A 24,563-nucleotide genomic window follows, 5' to 3' on the forward strand; every position below is an offset into this window, starting at 1 on the left:
CTATGGCCTCCATCATACTCTCTATACGGATTTCTTTGTTGTTTAAAATCTAGTCTCTGCGGTCTGAATTCCCTAATCGGGTGATAAACATCAGGTTTTCTTATTGGTCTGCGATTGGATGACCAGCTTTCCCTATTGGGACGATCATATCTAGAAACTTTCCTTTGTTTTTGTATGGGTGAATTTCTGGTGTAACCTATTTTTTGTTCTTTGAGAATGATTTCTGGGGTATGTATAGAGATATTTCGACAGTCACAGCTGGTGGGTGAGGTGCCCAAAGTTATTTTCTGTTCCTCCTCATTTTTACTTTCTCTTTTATTTCTGATGAATTTTCATTTTTTTTTTATCTATCAGCGCCACATCCGCTCCCTAACAGAGAGCCTCATCGGTGCCCATTGGGGCAGGTCTGGGTCTCAGGCAGGAAATGCTGCCCCTGCAGAAAATACACTGTCTCCTCCTCACTCTGAGGCAGAGTGAATATAGTCCGCCTCTCTGCAGCCATCTCTGTGATACAGTATGTCTGCCTCTCACAAAATACAAGCGCTGACTGACTACGTACAGTGACTAGGCAACATCTGCACGCTCATACAGTTGCTAGACAACATCTGCGCGGTCAAACATGCGCTCGCTCATACAGTTACTAGGCAACATCTGCGTGGTCAAGGCAGTCTGGCAAGCTGCCAAGATTCATAGCTAGAGCGGGCTTGTGCTGCTGCCGCTGGAGCGTCTGAGACGCTCCTACATATCACAAAGATGGAGCGCCTCTCCGCCGGCGCCCTCATGATCCCCTCTCCACAGGAGAGAGGATATCATGTGGGCACAAGCGCTGTGTGAGAGGTGCTCACTTCACAGGAGGTTAGGAGTAGCAGCGCTGGGCTGCCTTGGAGGAGTCAGCGTAGCACGCTGATAACGTACATGACAGAAGTAAGGTGGCACGCGCTGCCTCCCTGAAACTAAACAACTAAGCAGCTGGCAAGCTGCCAGAATTCAAACAGTTGCTACGCTGATTGCGTAGCTTAAGGCAGTTTGGCAAGCTGCCAATATTCATAGCTTTAGCGTCCTCGCGCTGCCACCTTGAAACTAAACAAGTACCAAAATTTTTTACCAATATGGAAGTTCTGATCCCAGTGATATATTTACTACCGAAGGTCCATAAGGATCCCCAAAATCCCCCGGGCCATACAATTGTCTCCGGGATTAACTTGGTGACAGCCAATTTGTCCAAGTTCATTGACCATTTCCTCAAACCCTTAGTGCTGTTGAATGATTCACATCTGCAGGACACGGGTGATGTCCTCAAATTCCTACCCACGGTCCAGTGGGAGGATGGGATGTTCCTCGTGACAGTCGCAGGACTCCTGCAGCAAAGATCGCAGTCTGGCTCCTCCCGTCCCCAAAGGATGTAGTGGTCTTCACACAGTCACAGAAAAAATGTCCGACGCGTTTCGACCACGTCCGTGGTCTTTTTCAAGACAGTAATGAGTGTCCACAGATACCCCGAAGGGCAATTTATAGTCCCGCACATAATCCGTAACATTAAACAGCTGTGTTTCCTCTCCCATTCGAACACCAATGATTTGGCACCCCGGCGGTCACGTGTCCGGCTCTCGCGGGTCCGTCCAATGGCAGTTTGTTCCTGAATAAGGACGTCATAAAAGGGCAAACTTTGCCCGTACTAAACATGGTTGACGCTGAACTTCCGGTCCTCCGTATTGCTGTGGAAGTATTCGGGCGAGATGACGTCCGCGTAATCGCCTTACGCCTCCGGGAATATAGTGTATTCCTACAGTAACCTTCTATTACATACTTTTGGAAATTGCATCCTGGGGGTAGAACCTATAATGGAACATGAATAGGTTAAAAATTATCTTAAAACAATCATTATTATAAAAAGGGGGTAACATTATTATAAATGTACATCATTGGTTAAATCTTTTTCTTAGAAAATAGCATAAAAAGGAATGACATAAAAAAGGAAAGAGAAAGAGTAGAAAGAGTATTCATTTACAAAAAACATTTTAACTCAAAATCAGAGTTAAGACCGCCAGGTGCTAGGGTGCCGTATTCATAAATCATTTCCAATTCTTTTTTTGCTAGCATTGATGCTATTTCTTTATGCCTCATATCATTTTTAATGAGTTTAATGCCTGCAAAACTTTTGATCGATCGGGCAGAATAATTATGTTTAAGTCTAAAATGGTTGGAAAATGTATGGGTCTCAAGACCCTTCTTGATATTCCTTAGGTGCTCCCCCAGACGCACTTTAAGGGGTCTAGAGGTGCGACCTATGTACACTAGGTCACACGTACATTTTAAGATGTATATAATATTTTTTGTGTGACACGTTATGAAATCTCTAATCACTAATTCTTTCTCATTAATGATAACTTTCTCTATTTTGCTCCTTCCCCTTCTATTCCTCGGCATCCTAGACACAGACCGCACCGATAAAAGCCCTTTGTTCTAATGGCGCCCTCTCTCTGTATTGGAAGAAAAGCGCTCTTCACCAAATTATCTTTTAAATTACGGGCTTTTCTATATATAAATGTCGGTTTCTCCAGGAGCACTGCTTTAAGTATCGGATCCTTTTTAAGGACCTTCCAATGTTTGTGGAAGGATTTTTCAATTTCTTTATATTGCACATTGTATCCTGTGACAAAAGCCCAATCATATTTATTCTCACAAACCCCTTCTTTTGGTTTCTTTAATAGTAGGGTCTGTCTATCCATTGTCCCTACCTGTAGTGCTGCTTTTTCTATTTCTTTTTTGTATCCGCATTATGAAAATTTAGTTGTTAAACAAACTGCTTGTTGTTGATATGTGTCCTCATCTGTACAGTTTCTTTTGATGCGTTTTAATTGGCCGCTCGGAATCGAGTTGAGCCAGTTCAAATGATGGCAGCTATCATAATTAATATACGTTCCTGAATCAGTGGGCTTCGAAAAAATCTTAGTATGCAGTTTGTTATCTTGGGAAAAGATGGTTAAGTCCAGAAAATCTATACTTGTAGTGCTAATATTAGCAGAAAACTCAATATTCCATTTGTTATCATTTAATTTGATGCAAAAGGTGTCCAATGAGTCTCTGTCATCATGCCAGATAAAAAGCATGTTGTCTATACCAGGATACCAGGTTCGCCCCATGTTGTTCTTTTGGCCAAATATATTCCAACTCCCAACTGCCCACGAATATATTTGCATAACTAGGGGCGAACCTGGTACCCATCGCGGTGCCGGTGCATTGTACATAAAATGTATTGTTAAACAAAAAGTAATTGTTAAACAGGATAAAGCTTACTCCTTCTTTAATGAATTCCTGTGCTTGTGGTTCTATATCGCTTTTACCTAAAAAAATCAATCACTGACTTGACTCCCCTTTCGTGGTCAATAATAGTGTATAGTGATTTCACATCTGCAGTCACGAGGAACATCCCATCCTCCCACTGGACCGTGGGTAGGAACTTGAGGACATCCCCTGTGTCCTGCAGATGTGAATCATTCAACAGCACTAAGGGTTTGAGGAAATGATCGATGAACTCTGACAAATTGGCCGTCACTGCGTTAATCCCGGAGACAATTGGACGGCCTGGGGGATTTTGGGGTTCCTTATGGACCTTCGGTAGTAAATATATTATTGGGATCATAACTTCAATATTGGTTAAAAATTTCTCTTCATTTTCCCCAAGGGTTCCATTTGACACATATTTTTTAACTAGAATTTCCAAATCCTTCAGGATCCTATTGGAAGGGTCAGTTCTTCATTTTTGATAGCATAAAGAATCTTCCAAATGATTTTTTACAGCAGTCTCATACCATTGGCGATCCATTAGGACCACCCCCCCCCCCCCCACACACACACACACCTTTGTCGGTGGGTTTTATAATTAGATCCGAGTTCTTTTTAAGACCTTCTAGCACTTTTCGTTCTTTAAAACTTAAATTGCATTTATATCCATTAGTGTTCAAATCTTTTAGGTCATCTTGTACCAATGAGCTGAATGTATCGATAAAACTTCCCTTTACATGGGAGGGGGGAAAAAAAGATTTTGGTTTAAAAGACGTGAGTGTGGGGGTTTCTATACTACCCAGATCTGTAGTTGTTTCTTTCATCATATAAAAATTCTTGATACATAATTTCCTCACATATTTGTTGATGTCCACAAACGTGCATAATTTATTAACCAGAATGGAGGGTGAATATTTAAGGCCTCACCTTAATACTTTCTCTTCATATATATTCAACTTATATGAACTAATATTGAAGATTTTGACCCCTCTCTCCTTTCTAACTGAAATGCCGCATTTTCTGCAACCGGAGCACTATTCCTTTCTGGTCTATTGTGTTTTTTCTTCGTTTTGTTGGTTTCTTTGTTTTAGTGGGTCTTTTTCCTCTATGTGTTCTTTTTAAAGGTTTCATTGTTTCTAATTGTACCTCCTTTCTTTGTGTCGGAAGTGAGGTCTCCCTCTCTCTAAAAAAAGTGTGTCTGTATTCTCTGTCTGTAGTGGAGAGAATCTATTTCTATTCGTAGGGCGCCATTCTCTATCTCGAATGGCATCTCTATTTGATATGAATCTAGTGGTATGTTGTCGATCATCTCTATGGCCTCCATCATACTCTCTATACGGATTTCTTTGTTGTTTAAAATCTAGTCTCTGCGGTCTGAATTCCCTAATCGGGTGATAAACATCAGGTTTTCTTATTGGTCTGCGATTGGATGACCAGCTTTCCCTATTGGGACGATCATGTCTAGAAACTTTCCTTTGTTTTTGTATGGGTGAATTTCTGGTGTAACCTATTTTTTGTTCTTTGAGAATGATTTCTGGGGTATGTATAGAGAGATTTCGACAGTCACAGCTGGTGGGTGAGGTGCCCAAAGTTATTTTCTGTTCCTCCTCATTTTTACTTTCTCTTTTATTTCTGATGAATTTTCATTTTTTTTTATCTATCAGCGCTACATCCGCTCCCTAACAGAGAGCCTCATCGGTGCCCATTGGGGCTGGTCTGGGTCTCAGGCAGGAAATGCTGCCCCTGCAGAAAATACACTGTCTCCTCCTCACTCTGAGGCAGAGTGAATATAGTCCGCCTCTCTGCAGCCATCTCTGTGATACAGTATGTCTGCCTCTCACAAAATACAAGCGCTGACTGACTATGTACAGTGACTAGGCAACATCTGCACGCTCATACAGTTGCTAGGCAACATCTGCGCGGTCAAACATCTGCGCGCTCATACAGTTACTAGGCAACATCTGCGTGGTCAAGGCAGTCTGGCAAGCTGCCAAGATTCATAGCTAGAGCGGGCTTGTGCTGCTGCCGCTGGAGCGTCTGAGACGCTCCTACATATCACAAAGATGGAGCGCCTCTCCGCCAGCGCCCTCATGATCCCCTCTCCACAGGAGAGAGGATATCATGTGGGCACAAGCGCTGTGTGAGAGGTGCTCACTTCACAGGAGGTTAGGAGTAGCAGCGCTGGGCTGCCTTGGAGGAGTCAGCGTAGCACGCTGATAACGTACATGACAGAAGTAAGGTGGCACGCGCTGCCTCCCTGAAACTAAACAACTAAGCAGCTGGCAAGCTGCCAGAATTAAAACAGTTGCTACGCTGATTGCGTAGCTTAAGGCAGTTTGGCAAGCTGCCAATATTTATAGCTTTAGCGTCCTCGTGCTGACACCTTGAAACTAAACAAGTACCAACATTTTTTACCAATATGGAAGTTCTGATCCCAGTGATATATTTACTACCGAAGGTCCATAAGGATCCCCAAAATCCCCCGGGCCATACAATTGTCTCCGGGATTAACTAGGTGGCAGCCAATTTGTCCAAGTTCATTGACCATTTCCTCAAACCCTTAGTGCTGTTGAATGATTCACATCTGCAGGACACGGGGGATGTCCTCAAATTCCTACCCACGGTCCAGTGGGAGGATGGGATGTTCCTCGTGACTGCGGATGTGAAATCACTATACACTATTATTGACCACGAAAGGGGAGTCGTCAGTGATTGATTTTTTAGGTAAAAGCGATATAGAACCACAAGCACAGGAATCCATAAAAGAAGGAGTACGCTTTATCCTGTTTAACAATTACTTTTTGTTTAACGATACATTTTATGTACAACGCACCGGCACCGTGATGGGTACCAGGTTCGCCCTTAGTTATGCCAATATATTCATGGGCAGTTGGGAGTTGGAATATATTTGGCCAAAAGAACCACATGGGGCGAACCTGGTATCCTGGAAGAGGTATATAGACAACGTGCTTTTTATCTGGCACGGTGACAGAGACTCTTTGGACACCTTTTGCACCAAATTAAATGATAACAAATGGAATATTGAGTTTTCTTTTAACACTACAAGTGTAGATTTTCTGGACTTAACCATCTTTTCCCAAGATAACAAACTGCATACTAAGATTTTTTCGAAGCCCACTGATTCAGGAACGTATATTAATTATTATAGCTGCCATCATTTGAACTGGCTCAACTCGATTCCGAGCGGCCAATTAAAACGCATCAAAAGAAACTGTACAGATGAGGACACATATTAACAACAAGCAGTTTGTTTAAATTTTCGTAATGCGGATACAAAAAATAAATAGTAGAAAAATCAGCACTACAGGTAGGGACAATTTATAGACAGACCCTACTATTAAAGAAACCAAAAGAAGAGGTTTGTGAGAATAAATATGATTGGGCTTTTGTCACAGGATACAATGTGCAATATAAAGAAATTGAAAAATCCTTCCACAAACATTGGAAGGTCCTTAAAAAGGATCCGATACTTAAAGCAGTGCTCCTGGTGAATCCGACATTTATATATAGAAAAGCCCGTAATTTAAAAGATAATTTGATGAAGAGCGCTTTTCTTCCAATACAGAGAGAGGGCGCCATTAGAACAAAGGGCTTTTATCAGTGCGGCCTGTGTCTGGGATGCCGAGGAATAGAAGGGGAAGGAGCAAAATAGAGAAAGTTATCATTAATGAGAAAGAATTAGTGATTAGAGATTTCATAACGTGTCACACAAAAAAAATTATATACATGTTAAAATGTACGTGTGACCTAGTGTACATAGGTCGCACCTCTAGACTCCTTAAAGTGTGTCTGGGGGAGCACCTAAGGAATATCAAGAAGAGTCTTGAAACCCATACATTGTCCAACCATTTTAGACTTAAACATAATTGTTCTGCACGATCGATCAAAAGTTTTGCAGGCATTAAACTCATTAAAAATGATATGAGGCATAAAGAAATAGCATCAATGCTAGCAAAAAAAAGAAATGGAAATAATTTATGAATACGGCACCCTAGCACCTGGCGGTCTTAACTCTGATTTTGAGTTAAAATGGTTTTTGTAAATGAATAGTCTTTCTACTCTTTCTCTTTCCTTTTTTATGTCATTCCTTTCTATGCTATTTTCTAAGAAAAAGATGTAACCAATGATGTACATTTATAATAATGTTACCCCCTTTTTATAATAATGATTGTTTTAAGATAATTTTTAACCTATTCATGTTCTATTATAGGTTCCACCCCCAGGACGCTATTTCCAAAAGTATGTAATAGAAGGTTACTGTAGGAATACACTATATTCCCGGAGGCGTAAGGCGATTGCGTGGGCGTCATCTCGCCCGAATACTTCCACAACAATACGGAGGACCGGAAGTTCAGTGTCAACCAGGTTTAGTATGGGCAAAGTTTGCCCTTTTATGACATCCTTATTGAGGAATAAGCTGCCATTGGACGGACCCACGGGAGCCGAACACGTGACCGCCAGGGCGCCAAATCATTAGTGTTCGAACAGGAGAGGAAACACAGCTGTTTAATGTTATGGATTATGTGCGGGACTATAAATTGCCCTTCAGGGGTATCCGTGGACACTCATTACTGCCTTGAAAAAGACCACGGACGTGGTGGAAACGCGTCGGCCATTTTTTCTGTGACTGTGTGAAGACCACAACATCCTTTGGGGATGGGAGGAGCCAGACTGGGATCTTTGCTGCAGGAGTCCTGGGACTGGCGTTTTGCCTGTATATTCATGTGCCTGTTTGAGAACTAATCCATCTAGTTCTCCACGCTACTTGGTAATTACAAGCAACCTTCCGCATTTACATCTGATGTGGATCTTCGCACTTGTCAGCGTATATGCTCAGTTGAGAACGTGTTATATGACATAGTTCTCAATAGGATTTGGTAATTTGCTCTTTATTGTTTTTTAAGGGTTCTTTTCCCTACATTGTTTGCTTTTTTTGTGGTATTAAACTGTATTACGCTATGGATGCTGTTATATGCTTCTTTTACATGGTTGATATTGGATATCTCTGGAGTATGGATTGCTAACTTCATCACAAAGTGGATTGCAAGATAAACCATTTTTTCTGTATATGGATGTTTTAAGGTGAAGGCGCAGAAGTAGCTTGGGGTCCTTACTTTTTCTTCTCATTTCTGCTTAAACCACGAAGGTACTCTGGGATAGCCTCCATAATCACCCCTATATCACACTGCTGACTTCGCATGAGAGCGCACTATCTGTGAATCCAATCTACGACTGTACATATCATTGTTAATCCACTACCTTGTGTAGAAATTGTTCCTCACACTTTTTGAGATTGCAAACCATTTGTGCAGGGCCATCTTAACATTCTATTTAATATTGTATGGTTGATGATGCCCACCATCTAGAGCACTATGTTTTATGAATAATGTTGGTGATTTATAAATAAAGGAAGGATAATTCTTTCAGAGGACTCATCCTACCTGCCCACTACAAGCCTTGACTTGGGAGTATGTTGCTCAAATGTAACCTCAATGACTTTTTACAAATACCTTTGTATGGTGTTGAATTACATTCATACTGTATGTGTTTTTTTTTTCTTTTAAACCAACGTAATAATGCAATTTAGTGGGCTTGACTTGCTTTCTCTCCGTGTTTCTAATTCAAGGTTGCGTTGTCACATGCTTCACAGCTTGTGCATCAGCCCATGCATCATGATGAGAAGGGAATGTAAGGTGTATGAAGAAAGCAAGGTTCATATTGTGGCAAGGTGCCCACTAGCTTTTATGTGTGAATGATTTGAATAATTCAGATCTGATATTTCCTAGCTATTGTATTCAAAGGCAGAGCATTTTTTCCAAGTACAAGTGGTGGACGCATTCTGAATATGAAGTGTAGATCTGACATAAATCAAGCCAAACACAAAAGCCATTGACGTTAAATTTGACCTAGAACAATAGAAGATCATTTTTTTACACTATGAAACATAATGACCTAAATAACTGTAGCATCCGGATCCTTTGCTGTATCTATTTTCAGTTATTTATATTTCTTCTTTGTTTTATTAATTTTCACATTATTTTACAGAGGTCTCCAAACCGATTGCTAATACTGTTTACATTATGTTTAGATAATTTATATATATATATATATATATATATATATATATATGTATATATATATATAGAGAGAGAGAGAGAGAACAGAATGTAGGCGGCACTCCGGCAACTTGAAAGAATTTCAGACAGAGACCTGTTACTGTAATCAACGTTTCGAGAAGTTTATTCTCTTCATCCTGATGAAGAGAATAAACTTCTCGAAACGTTGATTACAGTAACAGGTCTCTGTCTGAAATTCTTTCAAGTCGCCGGAGTGCCGCCTACCTTCTGTTCTACATTGTGGGATCTCGAGAGATTGCCAGAGGAAGGCACCCAGTGCCATTAACAGGAGATGTCTAGTGTCCGTGAGTCTCCAAAACACTGCCATCTGCAGAGAGTGAAACGACATCTCTTTCTCATACATGCGCAAACACAGAAGGTAGAAGACAAGCTTTCAAAGCTTTTGCTTTGAGCGGGCTTACTAGTAATATATATTTACAGTGATGTTGTGTTAAGGCACCCATAAGTCGCATTCAATGCCCCTTGTATCGCCCGGGAGCTTCTTGGGTGGCAGGATCACAAACAATAAACTGTATGCAGTACTTTTGCATATGATACAACGTATGCAATCCCATTCCCCGCTGCCAGGAGGCTGTCCAAGTCGGAGGTCGGATGTGCAGCAGGTCCGATCTCCGACTCCGATGCACTTGGGACCACGGATCGGATGTCAAACACATGCGATTTGGACACTTTTGAAATCGGTGGATTTGGTTGATCGGTTTGTAGATATTTATGTTATGCCACTGTCAGTAATATCAATCTTGATATCTGTACACTTTATAACATAAAACATTTAAAAATAATAATGTCATAAACAAAGGAGCTTTTTAGTATTCATAGCGGATATCCATACCCAAAAACATCATCAGTTAGAACATAATATCTGAGATTTTTCGTAAGTATATAGAAATAAAAAAGGGGAAGGGGATATGGAAAAAACGGGAGGGTAAAACTGGGAGCCAGGAGGCTTGGAAAAGTAGTATAGTGCATAGGAAAGTATTCACAGCGCCTCACTTTTTCCATATTTTGTTATGTTACAGACTTATTCAAAAATGGAATAAAATTTTCCTCTAAAATTCTACACACAATACCAAATAATGACAATGTGAAAAAAAAAAAACGTTTTGGGTGATTTTTTGCAATAATTTTTTTTTTTAAACTAAGATATGACATGTACATAAGTATCCACAGGCTGTGCCATGAAGCTCAAAATTGACCTCAGCTGCATCGTTTCCGCTGGCGCACACCTGTCTATATAAGGTCCCACACTTGACCGTTCATGTCAGAGCACAAATCAAGCATGAAATCAAAGGAATTGTCTGTAGACCTCCGAGACAGTATCTGCTGCTTTGAAGGTCCCAATGAGCACGGTGACCTCCATCATCAGTAAATGGAAGAAATTCAGAACCACCAAAACTCTTCCTAGAGTTGACTGGCAGTCTAAACTTACTAAATGGGGGAAAAGGGCCCTAGGCAGAGAGGTGACCAAGAACCCCATGGTCACTCTGTCAGAGCTACAGCATTCGACTTTGGAGAGAAAAGAACCATCCAGAAGGACAACCATCTCTGCAGAAATCCACCAATCAGAAATGTATGGTAGACAGAACCCACTCCTTAGTAAAAGGCACATGGCAGAACATTTGGACTTGCCAAAATCCACATGAAGGACTCTCAGACCATGATAAACAAAATTCTCTGGTCTGATGAGACAAAAATTGAACTCTTTGGCATAATTACCAGGCGCAATGTCTGGTGGAAACTAAGCATGGCTCAATCATGCTGTGGGGATTTTTTTCAGTGGCAGGAACTGGGAGACAAGTTAGGATAGAGGGAAAGATGAATGCAGCAATGTACAGAGACATCCTAGATGAAAACCTGCTCCAGAGTGCTCTTGACCTCAGACTGGGGCGATGGTTCATCTTTTAGCAGGACAACAACCCTAAGCACAAAGCCAAGATTCAAAGAAGTGGCTAAGAAGTGGCTTTAGGACAACTCCGTGATTGTCCTTGAGTGGCCCCGCCAGAGCCCAGACTTGAATCTGATTGAACATCTCTGGTGAGATCTGAAAATGGCTGTGCACAGATGCTTCCCATCCAAACTGATGGAACTTGAGCTGTGCTGCAAAAAGAATGGGCAAAGCTGCCCGAAGATAGGTGTGCCAAGCTCCTGGCATCATATTCAAAAGGCTTAAGGCTGTAATTGCTTCCAAAGGTACATCAACAAAGTATTGAGCAAAGGCTATGAATACTTATGTACTTTTTTCGTTTTCTATTTTTAATAAATTTGCAAAAAATCTCCCTAAAAAACTGTAATCACATTGTCATTATAGGGTATTGTGTATAGAATTTTGAGGGGAAAAAAATATTTATTCCATTTTGGAATAAGGCTGTAACATAACAAAATGTGGAAAAAGAGAAGCGCTGCAAATACTTTCCGGATGCACTGTCAATGATAAAAGAGCATTTTGTACGTCTAAAAAATAAATAGGTGGTTGATCTATAAGTAACAGTAGTTTGATCAGTTTAGTTGCTTTGAAATAATCCATGAGACGGTTAATGATTTCTTGGTGTCTCACAAAATACTTCAACAATCAACTTTATTGTATGAAAAGACCATATTCTGCTAATAAAAGATGAGAGGTCAGGAGAGTCAGGGGACTTATATTTGGAAGCGACCATGAAAGTAGCTGCCAAACAGATGTGGCTTATCAGTGTATTGCATATTCTGAGATATCTTGAACTTGAATTTGGCCAAGCCTGAAAGTTGTAGTTAAGCAAAGTTAAGAAGAGAAATTGTGTAGCAGTGTTATTGGCAAACGCTATAATCCAGAGGCGGTTCCTAGCTGTGAGTAGGACGGGTTTTCACTGGCCCCTGCCGCCAGGTTCCCAGACGCTGTCCGTGCTGTCAGTCCCAGTTGCCTCCTGCTGGTCCCTGCCGCTAGGTTCCCAGGCGCCGGGCCCGATGTATGCACTGTACCAGATGTACTGTACATGCGCAAAAGCCTGACTTCTATGGGCTGCATTGGCTGCTGCCCATAAAAGCCGGCTATGGTAACATGGCGGGGCAAAGAGCGGCTTCCTACAGGAAGCCATTTCTCTGTCTATCACAGCCAAGACTGGCAGTCCCAGAGGGAGGGATCACCTCCCAATGAGATTGCCTGTCATGCGGTTGACTGGCAGGTAGAACTTCCAATAGGAAGTCACTGCCAGTCACAGTGAAGTCACAGTGAAGTCACTGGCTTCACTAACACCAAGGAGGTGGCAGTTTTTACCTTTGGAGGCTGCAGTTCTGCAGCCCATAGGTAAAAACAGCCATTGCTGAAATCAAATTTTTTACCACTTTCACACCTCCGAAATTTCAGTATTAATGGCCTTGGCACAGAGCCAGCCCTAACCAATTAGGCAAGATATTCACTGGTGCCCCTAGCACCATCACCGTTGCACCTCTGACTCCGCATCCCTCTCCCAGCACAGCACCCATCAGCACTGATAACAGCAGCAGCCAGCAAGACCAATCAACCCTCACCCATAGAAATCCTCACACAGCACCCCTCTTCTAGCAGCAGCCAGCAACACCCATAACCTAGCAGCACACAGCACTCCTTAAAGCAGTCAGCTCAGCACATCTCACTATAACATGCTGTGCTGACTTGTGTCACATGCATGTCAATGAAACTGGTAGTGTACACAGAGCGGGATTTACCAACAACTTGCGGTTCATCCCGCAACTTATCAAAACATCATTAATCGCATATGTACTTACAGTACATATGCAATTAGTGACGCAAAAGGCAGTTCTTCACATAAAAGAGGCTATTTACGATGTCCTGGATTTACAGGTTTGTGACCCAGGAGTCCCTTAGCGCATTCCCCTAGGCTTGTATAGGGTAACTCTGCCTTTTCTGGCGTCACCCTCTGAACCGGAATCTCCGCATTCAGGTCAAAGTACATATGAAAAATGCATCAAAAGCCAGTATATGAGGGTTTTACCACATTTTGCCAATACAGGTTGGGTATCCCTTATCCAAATATCCCACATCCAAAATATTCTGAATATCTTAGGTTTTCAGAATATTTAGTTGGTCCAGCGGCTTGCTATGTGCGCCGAGGGGTAGGCGGAGCCTCCACCTTGCAAGAAGAAATCGGCCCACCTGGCCATCGGCCCCTCTGGCATTTGCCAGATAACCAGTCTGGCCCTAAACAGTGGTAATCTAACCACTGCTGTATCTGAATATTATAGTACTTGGATGAATCTGTACAATACTAGACTATGGGCGAGATTTAATGAGATGCGAAAATGTGATTTTTGCATTTTGTTCGCCGAAACAGCCGAAATCACCCTTTTTCCTGAATTCGCATATGTAATGAGCTGCAAAAAAAATTTGCGCTTTCTGAAAGTGCGATTTTTAGTCACGCCGGAATTCGCATCCAGAAGTTTTCCCATTGAAAAGTATACAATTTGCATATTTAATGAGATGCGAATTCGGAAAATGTGTCTAAAAATCGCAAAACATTTAGACCAGGTTCTGACAGGCGAATTGGCCAGAAACATGCCCCGCATGCTGGGACTTGTGGTTCTCCAGTCCCAGCATGCGGGGGAGGTCTGCTGGCACTTGTAGTTCTCCTGCATAAAGCAATGTTACATATGTGAGATACTCCATCAGGCCGGCGTCCATTGGCCACGGACGCCGGTGACAGCCCCGGGCTTCAGCCCTGGACGGGTGAAGCCTGGGGGCGTCCCCTTTATTGGGGGGGGGTCCCCACTCATCCAGGTACCCCGTCCAAGGCTGACCAGCCATGGTACTCATGTTTTGCCCGGGGGACCTTATATAAAAAGTGTCCCCCGGCTGTGGCATGACACCGCGGGCTGTTGGAGCCTGGTGTTGGTTTCAAAATACGGGGGACCCCCAGATTTTTTGTCCCCCGTATTTTTAGAACCAGGACCGGTCCAAGAGTCCGGGGTTGGTTTCAGAAATACGGGGGACCCCCTATGCTTTTTGTTCCCCGTATTTTTGGGACCAGGTCCGGCTCAATGATCCCAGGGCTGGTTATGCTCAGGAGGGAGGACCTCATGCCGTTTAAAAAAAAAAAAATTATAAACACAAAATCGCACATTACCTCAAATTCGCACATTTTCATGCCTAAAATTCGCACATTTTCATGCCTAAAAATCGCCCATTATCGCACTTTTCTTCCCGGAATACGCACCTCATTAAATATGTGAATTTGCGACCAAAATGCGATATTAAAAAAGTGCAATAATGGGTGATTTTGAAAGTGCGAAAAAACGCATTCTATTAAAAGTCCCCCCCCTAGGTTACTATAAAGAACTGTATCAAAAATATTATGTCAGATACAAAACTTCCTTTAAATAATTAGCCCCTATACAGTGTATGCTAAATTAATAATAACTGTTGACTATTATACTGGCACTCAGTAATAAAAGTAGTTGAAAAACACATAGCAACAAACTTAATGAACCCAATTTCTAGAAGAATACACCCAGGAAAAATTTCCAGAGAAATCTCTAGAGACTTACTAGATGGGTCTCCCAAGAAATATGGTCAACTGCAATTGTTCATGTCCTCAAGGTTTCCTGTACTTTAATTCACTGAAGAATTGGGCATAACTAAATGAGGTACTAATATGTTAGTTGGGCGCCCAATTAGCATACGGACGGTAACGTTGGAAAATCGCATCGCATGGGCCATTTTAAGGGCATGCGATGCGATTTTGCTATGTAATTTATTCACTGCACTTTTAGCCCTGGGGGATCGCATTGCATCGCACCTCCCGCAAAATCACATGCGATCGCATGCGACTTTATCGGGTGTGCGATGCCATTACATTAGGTATACAATAATATGATTGTATGTGCTAAAAATAGCTTTTACGCACCCCCCCACTATCCACGCCACCCCGAAGCATGGCGAGGGGTGACGGAACGCGTCCTCTGACCTTTTCATACCCCCACTATCCACGCCGGCGTGGAGTTGATTTTATATAGTGTGGCAAGCGCAGCGAGCTACCGAGCGGGAAGCGTGCCGAGCGTAGCAAGCCCTGTGAGGGGATGCGGATTACTTTACATGTATTCCGCGTCCCCTCGCGGGGCTCGCCACGCTTCGGGCTCGGTGGCGCTCTGCGCTTGCCACACTATATAATATCAACTCCACGCCGACATGGATAGTGGGGGTATGAAAAGGTCGGAGGACGCGTTCCGCCGCCGTTCGCCACGCTTCAGGGTGGTGTGGATAGTAGGGGGGGGGGTGCGTAAAAACTATTTTTAAGACATACAATCATATTATTGTATACCTAATTTAATCTGTGGAAGTCAAAATTGCAGCTCTACGCCATTAAGGTATTACGACCGTCCACTGCGCAATTCCTCGGCGCCACTTGCGTCTTATTTGCTTAAACGTAACTCCCAGAGTTAGACGTGAAACATTAATGGTAAATTCTTAAAGATATGTTCCCTATTGTCTCTTTATGTTTGCGTGAAACTCCCTGAGTAAATCCTTATTTCTGTTTTGATCTAACTTGTTTCAGTTGCCGTCAACAGTCGCAAATGTCAGTATAGTGAAACAATCACTATATATGACCTTACTGATACCTAGTATGTGTTATATAATGAATCAGTGTGTGTAAGAAACAATGGCTAAAATTCCAGCTCATACCAGTTCCCTGTTCCACTTCACCCCAAGAACAAAGACCAAGAATGAAGCATGGGCTGACGAGATTCCCATTTCACAGGAAGACGTCCCCGTGAAGCTGAAAACCAATGAAGAATTGCCCAAGCCCCTTTCTTGTACCCAATGATCATCCAACCTGACCCCACACCCCTTTTCTTTAAAGGCCCAAGCGCGGGATCCAAAACATTACATATGTGATCTAAAAAGAACACATACCCAGGATCCTGGGATTTGTAACCGGCTGTGGTATCTGCTTCCCTTGACGCTAATTGATATTCCTTATTTGTGCCAGTTGCCTGTGTTAACTGTGCCTGTATTTGCATAATTATTGTAATACTGTTTCTTCATGTATATTATCATGTATAAGTTGTATTGTGCCCTTTTATAGTGAATTTCTGTGTTTCCCTTTTAATCACCTAAGTCCACTTTGGACTTGAATACATATGCAGACACGGAGTCAGAGCCGTGATCTTATTATAACCTGTGGTTGATTGCATTATTTCTTTATCAAGTGTAATTGCGTCTCCGACACAGCGTCAGCATTGACCTTTATCCATTAAGCCACTGACCAGTATATTTAGTGTATCGCTGGTGTATTACTGTCCATATTGGTATATGATTACTGTGGGATCTCCGTGAGAGACTCAATCGCACGTGCGTCCGAGTTGCACGTGGTGGAGAAAGTGGGGCCAAAATTGTTATATCTAAGGAAGAACAGTAGGGTTGCTAGGGGTAACGGGTTGCATGGTTTAAATGGTAACGCATACAGTGTAATTATCTTCCTATCCACTGGGTTATTAAATTATAATTTTTAATAAATGGCATCGCACACCCTATAAAATCGCATGCAAGCGCATGCGATTTTGCGGGAGGTGTGATGCGATGCGATCCCCCAGGGCTAAAAGAGCAGTGAATAAATGACATAGGAAAATTGCATCACATCGTATGCCCCTTAAAATGGCCCATGCGATGCGATTTCCCTACGCAGAATAGCCCACTAAGCAAATAGCCCAACTAACATATAAGTACCCTAAATGGTATCCCCTTGATGTACATTTTTCTATTGAAAGATATTAAACGACAATCTGTAGTCTAGTCCCTTTGGTTTGCAGGAATCCAGGACAAAAATCCATTTTGCTTCTCACTGCAAAAGGATGCCTTCATGATCACCTCCTTGTAGGGACGCTGGTATGTGGTAGTGTCACTTAAAGTATGTCCTTTCTCAGCAAAATGCCGTGCTACCGGCTGCTCTGATGGTTTACCTGTTAGCGTGCCGTTTATGTTGGTGCCGGGTGTAGCTGCCTGTAGCCTGCCTCTACATGTGGGGGGGGGGGGGCATGTTGGTGCCTGGCGCCGCTGCCTGTCTGCTTCCTACTTCATTCTGAGCTGCCCGATCACGGTAGCCAAACCATCTTTCTTGCTCCCTCAAACTTTCACCATCCATAGGCTAGACTTGGCATGCAGCATTCCAGATGCCTTAGGCATTTGCTCAGGTTGCCTATGCAATTGTTCATGTCCTCAAGGTTTCCTGTACTTTAATTCACTGAAGAATTGGGCATAACTAAATGAGGTACTAATATGTTAGTTGGGCGCCCAATTAGCATACGGACGGTAACGTTGGAAAATCGCATCGCATGGGCCATTTTAAGGGCATGCGATGCGATTTTGCTATGTAATTTATTCACTGCACTTTTAGCCCTGGGGGATCGCATTGCATCGCACCTCCCGCAAAATCACATGCGATCGCATGCGACTTTATCGGGTGTGCGATGCCATTACATTAGGTATACAATAATATGATTGTATGTGCTAAAAATAGCTTTTACGCACCCCCCCACTATCCACGCCACCCCGAAGCATGGCGAGGGGTGACGGAACGCGTCCTCTGACCTTTTCATACCCCCACTATCCACGCCGGCGTGGAGTTGATTTTATATAGTGTGGCAAGCGCAGCGAGCTACCGAGCGGGAAGCGTGCCGAGCGTAGCAAGCCCTGTGAGGGGATGCGGATTACTTTACATGTATTCCGCGTCCCCTCGCGGGGCTCGCCACGCTTCGGGCTCGGTGGCGCTCTGCGCTTGCCACACTATATAATATCAACTCCACGCCGACATGGATAGTGGGGGTATGAAAAGGTCGGAGGACGCGTTCCGCCGCCGTTCGCCACGCTTCAGGGTGGTGTGGATAGTAGGGGGGGGGGGGTGCGTAAAAACTATTTTTAAGACATACAATCATATTATTGTATACCTAATTTAATCTGTGGAAGTCAAAATTGCAGCTCTACGCCATTAAGGTATTACGACCGTCCACTGCGCAATTCCTCGGCGCCACTTGCGTCTTATTTGCTTAAACGTAACTCCCAGAGTTAGACGTGAAACATTAATGGTAAATTCTTAAAGATATGTTCCCTATTGTCTCTTTATGTTTGCGTGAAACTCCCTGAGTAAATCCTTATTTCTGTTTTGATCTAACTTGTTTCAGTTGCCGTCAACAGTCGCAAATGTCAGTATAGTGAAACAATCACTATATATGACCTTACTGATACCTAGTATGTGTTATATAATGAATCAGTGTGTGTAAGAAACAATGGCTAAAATTCCAGCTCATACCAGTTCCCTGTTCCACTTCACCCCAAGAACAAAGACCAAGAATGAAGCATGGGCTGACGAGATTCCCATTTCACAGGAAGACGTCCCCGTGAAGCTGAAAACCAATGAAGAATTGCCCAAGCCCCTTTCTTGTACCCAATGATCATCCAACCTGACCCCACACCCCTTTTCTTTAAAGGCCCAAGCGCGGGATCCAAAACATTACATATGTGATCTAAAAAGAACACATACCCAGGATCCTGGGATTTGTAACCGGCTGTGGTATCTGCTTCCCTTGACGCTAATTGATATTCCTTATTTGTGCCAGTTGCCTGTGTTAACTGTGCCTGTATTTGCATAATTATTGTAATACTGTTTCTTCATGTATATTATCATGTATAAGTTGTATTGTGCCCTTTTATAGTGAATTTCTGTGTTTCCCTTTTAATCACCTAAGTCCACTTTGGACTTGAATACATATGCAGACACGGAGTCAGAGCCGTGATCTTATTATAACCTGTGGTTGATTGCATTATTTCTTTATCAAGTGTAATTGCGTCTCCGACACAGCGTCAGCATTGACCTTTATCCATTAAGCCACTGACCAGTATATTTAGTGTATCGCTGGTGTATTACTGTCCATATTGGTATATGATTACTGTGGGATCTCCGTGAGAGACTCAATCGCACGTGCGTCCGAGTTGCACGTGGTGGAGAAAGTGGGGCCAAAATTGTTATATCTAAGGAAGAACAGTAGGGTTGCTAGGGGTAACGGGTTGCATGGTTTAAATGGTAACGCATACAGTGTAATTATCTTCCTATCCACTGGGTTATTAAATTATAATTTTTAATAAATGGCATCGCACACCCTATAAAATCGCATGCAAGCGCATGCGATTTTGCGGGAGGTGTGATGCGATGCGATCCCCCAGGGCTAAAAGAGCAGTGAATAAATGACATAGGAAAATTGCATCACATCGTATGCCCCTTAAAATGGCCCATGCGATGCGATTTCCCTACGCAGAATAGCCCACTAAGCAAATAGCCCAACTAACATATAAGTACCCTAAATGGTATCCCCTTGATGTACATTTTTCTATTGAAAGATATTAAACGACAATCTGTAGTCTAGTCCCTTTGGTTTGCAGGAATCCAGGACAAAAATCCATTTTGCTTCTCACTGCAAAAGGATGCCTTCATGATCACCTCCTTGTAGGGACGCTGGTATGTGGTAGTGTCACTTAAAGTATGTCCTTTCTCAGCAAAATGCCGTGCTACCGGCTGCTCTGATGGTTTACCTGTTAGCGTGCCGTTTATGTTGGTGCCGGGTGTAGCTGCCTGTAGCCTGCCTCTACATGTGGGGGGGGGGGGGGCATGTTGGTGCCTGGCGCCGCTGCCTGTCTGCTTCCTACTTCATTCTGAGCTGCCCGATCACGGTAGCCAAACCATCTTTCTTGCTCCCTCAAACTTTCACCATCCATAGGCTAGACTTGGCATGCAGCATTCCAGATGCCTTAGGCATTTGCTCAGGTTGCCTATGCCTAGGACTGGCTCTGCCTCGGCAAAGGGGGCACTGCATGTGAGCCGGCTCTGCCTCTGCAAAAAAGGGGCACTGCATGCGGTGTTCTCACAATTGTGAGTCACACTTTCCATTCTCATCACTGTGGGGGCGCGCCCAGCACTATGGGGCAGATGTACAAAGCCTGGTGGAGAGTCAAACTGGAGATAAAGTTGAGATAAAGTGGAAGGAGATAGCCAATCAGCTGTGTTTGAAATATGACAGTAAGGAGTTGATTGGCTGGTGCGTTATCTCCTTCCACTTTATCTCAATTTTATCTCTTTGCCAGGCTTAATACATCTGCCCCTATGTGAGCTGCCAGCAAGCCATCAGCCACACTCTCTCCCGTGAATAGATGCTGTGCGCAGAGAAGCAAGTGACAGGTGGTCTCCCAACTGCCAAACCCCCACCCACTACCACTGCACTGCTGCCCACAAGTATGACAGTGTCAGGAATCGCTGTAATAAGGGTAATCTGACTGTCCGCGCACATCACTTACTGGACCGCTGATGCACTCTGCATTGCAGAGAGACTGCTGGAGGTGGTTGGCATGATGTCCCTGTTTCTGTTCCTCATGTGGTTACATGTCACTCAGTAATGTTTACAAACAGTCCTGGACATGAGAGCAGCCATGGCACCTGTGATCAGCTGACTACTGCTCACCTATCCAGCAACCCCACTAAGCTCAGGTGTGATCACGTGACACAGATAGAACCAGGTAAACTCTTCCTGGTTCTAGTCTTATTGCTGCCAGCAGCCAGTCATCAATAACTCAGGGGGCTATAAGCAGGCCTCCCAGAGTCCTCCGGTGCTTTGAACAATTGTCTACTTTCTGAGTTTGATCTCCTGAGATTGCTCCCAAGGCTCTAGGCTTTACCAGTGTTACCAGTTAACCGGATTCTGCTGCTGCTTGTTCCTGGTTATTCTCCTGTTGCCAGATTGACTCCTGCTATACCATCTCCAGCTTCTATCTGCAAGTCTCTGTGCCCAGTCCAGGAGACCTCAGTGCAGACCAGTCTGTACCATCGGTTCCAGACCGACCATTGGTAACCAGTCCGATACTCTCCTGTGCCATCCGTTCCAGACCGACCATCGGTAACCAGTCCGATACTCTCCTGTACCGTCTGTTTTCAGACTGACCATCGGTAAAAGTCTGATACCAAGCTTGTATCATCAGTTTCCAGACCAACCATCAGTAACCAGCCCGATACTCCAGTACCATCGCTAGCCAGTCCGATAAATACCTGTATCATCAGTTTCCACCAGAATATCCACAGCCTGAATAGGGGAGACTGGTAGAGGGTCGTGACCTGCCCGTTGAGCGCAGCAAAGCCCATAGTCCATTGCAGGACTCCCTGGGTTTAGACTCTGTGCCTCTGCCAGAATATTTGCCAACTCCATGTTCGTGTGCCTGTACTCATTTCCTGCATATGCACCACTATATCAAGTCCCCCCAGTTCTGTTATCCATCAGCATCTACAGACCCACTTCGGTCACAGCCGGGAACACAGCACCCCCAAGATCTGACACACAGCAAAAATCAGGAAAGTTTGGAGCAGTGCCGGACTGGGCATAAAGGGCCCACCAGAGATAATGCAGATAGGGGTTTATGTGTGGGGTGTGATTAGTCTCTAGAGGGGGTGTGGCCATAAACCACAGTGGTTTGTCTAACCATTAAACTGGGTACACACCTATATAATCTAGGTTTTCATTCAAGCATTTCATCGACCCTGATTGAACATCTCCAAACTTCAACCAATATGTTCGTATACACCTATGCAATTTTACTTGCAAAGTTCCATCTCCTCACATCCAAACTATTGCAAGAACATTATTGTAGTGGCAGAGATTGCCCTCATTAAGCCCACACCTTTCAGGAAAATGACTCAATTTGCTTTATTTTAGCCACACCCCATCCACAAGCAGCCGCAAATGCCGGTGTTTGACCGGTAGAGTGAGGAGGTGTGGGGGCCCATGCTGGGGGCCCCGCTAAATGCGGGAGGCTTTCCCAACTTTCCGTGGGGAGGGGAGGTAGGCAGAATCACAAGTAGGAATGGCGCTGACAAGATGTGGGGGCTGGAGGGGTTGGGGGGCCCCCTCCCCTGTCTTAAGTGTCTAGCCCTGACCATGGTCCTAATTGTGTAGATTTTAAATACATCAATAGATGAAGTAGAAAAAATGAGGAATCTGGTAAAAGAAGGGACAGTTTATGACAGTGAGTCATTGAAAATAATTTTAAAAAATCTGCTGGTTATAAACAATGATCATACCATTGACAAGAATGAATGAAGAAACAAATAAAATAGATACAAAGGAAATAAGCAGATAATATGCTGGAGTAATCTAGCACATGCATATGTGACCTTGGATATATAAATCCTGTTCTATGCAATGGGCCCATTGTCCATCTCTGGATTATTCTCTTTTGAACAAAAGGTGGTAACCCTTTTATATTATCTTGCAAATAGGTGTGTATAGATAGCTGTAGTAAAACCTATGTCAGTAAATATAATTGTTAATAATCAGTTAAAAGCAGAGACAAAGTAACCATTTCGGGATTCGAGAGTACAGATGGGTTGAACAATTCCAATTAAATAAATGCAGTTCAAAATAAATTTAGCATAGATTAAACAAAATTGGCAAATGGCACCGGGTAGTTATTTACTGTAATATTGTGTTGTGACATAGATGCCGATTCAGCCCTGCACGCACAGGTCTGAATTCGAAACCCTGTCCAATGGCCGGGGTAAAGCACATACGCATTGTCAGTAATGCACATGTGCAGGGCCAGGCTGCGAGGGTCTTAAGCAAATGTTTTCCTTGCCAAGGCGCTGGCAGCCTGGCTGACAGACTGGGGCATGCTGGCAGTGCCCGGCTGAACGTAGGCATTCCTTTCCCTCCTAGGGGTGGTAAATGACATTGGTGCCCGCCACATACTCATTTAAATCTGTGCAGCTACTGAGTGACTCCTGGGTCACATGGTGGCTGTGAACACTAGGGAGAGGAGGAAAGATCATTCGGTACTTATATGTTAGTTGGGCGCCCACTAAGCTATTTGCTTAGTGGGATATTCTGCGTAGAGGAAATCGCATCGCATCGTCCATTTTAATGCCATGCAATGTAAATACATCACACTTGTTTGGGCTTTTCTGGACAAAGTTGCACCCATTTTTCCCCCAACTTTGCTTCATCCCTTAAGTCTCCACTGTAAGTTTGTAAATGTGGTATTCTGTTCAGAAAACATCCATGACCACAATACACTACAAAGCCTCCGAGCTCCTTGTGGAAATGAAAAAAGGCCCTGTTCATCAGTTATACTTTGATTTCTGAGAACACTTTATAAGAACATTACCTGGAAGTTTAACGTATCTACTAAATAGGTCAGAAAGTGTTTATTTACATAAATTACCTATACTCTATAGTTGTATTAAACATCTACAGCACATACAAACTGTAACTACACTCAGAAAATATTTTGACCTTTAGAACTTGCACCTGGAATTTTACATAAATTAAATAAAAAAAAAGTATGTATAAATACATAAAAAAAAAAAAAAGTCTTCGCATAGGTTAAACAGTTAATAGCCCCATAATGTTCTGATCTGCTACACTTTTAAAGTGTTGTACAAATAATAAAGCACATATTGTCATCGAACAGCATCTACTGAGAACAATGGATGGCCTTGTTGACTTCACAAATGGTATTTTCACTGAACAGAATGAAGGAATAGTCAAGGACTCAATCGTTTGAATTAGATAAAAAAAGAGATTAAGCTACTTATAAGCTGCTGTTATCAACACCCAGTTCACAACATTAAGAGCTGTTATGCGGATATTGACCAAAAATAAAAATGACTGAATTACTTCTAAGATAGTGGGCATTTTCTAATTAATAATGCTGTTCAGTAGTGACCACGTTGGAAAAAGCCAAATATCCTGGAAAAAGAATGGAAGCACAATACCCCATTTCTTCTCACTCGGTCTCATAGACAGCCAATGGATCAATCAATAGGGCCAGGGGCCATTATACTCAGGTGCGTAACTAGAACTGATGCCAATTACACATTATGCCCCACACCATAATACCCATTTCATACAGGGTTTGCATAAAAAGTAATGAGAACTATTTTTTTCTGACAAGTCGCAGCCAAGTGTCAGTCCCTTACGAGTGTCCGTGCAGTTTGTATTGTGGTTTTAGTGGACCCCTGTCCCTAGGCTCAGTTGAAAAATACAATGTTCTATGGAACAGCAATATACCTTTAAATTCTGTGTGGGACTCGGAAAATAGGCTATGGAGACGTTGGCCAT

At 43.1% G+C, this 24,563-nt stretch overlaps 1 protein-coding gene across 1 annotated transcript in view; it reads left to right on the plus strand.

Annotated features, from left to right (window-relative positions):
- Positions 1 to 21,394, plus strand: part of LOC146027210 (uncharacterized) — a 42,151-nt gene extending 20,757 nt beyond the window's left edge. Inside the window, exon 6 of the mRNA XM_083158166.1 lies at positions 21,194 to 21,394. Coding sequence (XP_083014292.1) covers positions 21,194 to 21,394 — 201 coding nt within the window. The remainder of the gene's footprint in view (positions 1 to 21,193) is intronic.
- Positions 21,395 to 24,563: the final 3,169 nt, after the last annotated feature.

Source organism: Crinia signifera, chromosome 8 (assembly GCF_055691185.1).
Source record: "Crinia signifera chromosome 8, ASM5569118v1, whole genome shotgun sequence".
Lineage (NCBI taxonomy): Eukaryota > Metazoa > Chordata > Amphibia > Anura > Myobatrachidae > Crinia > Crinia signifera.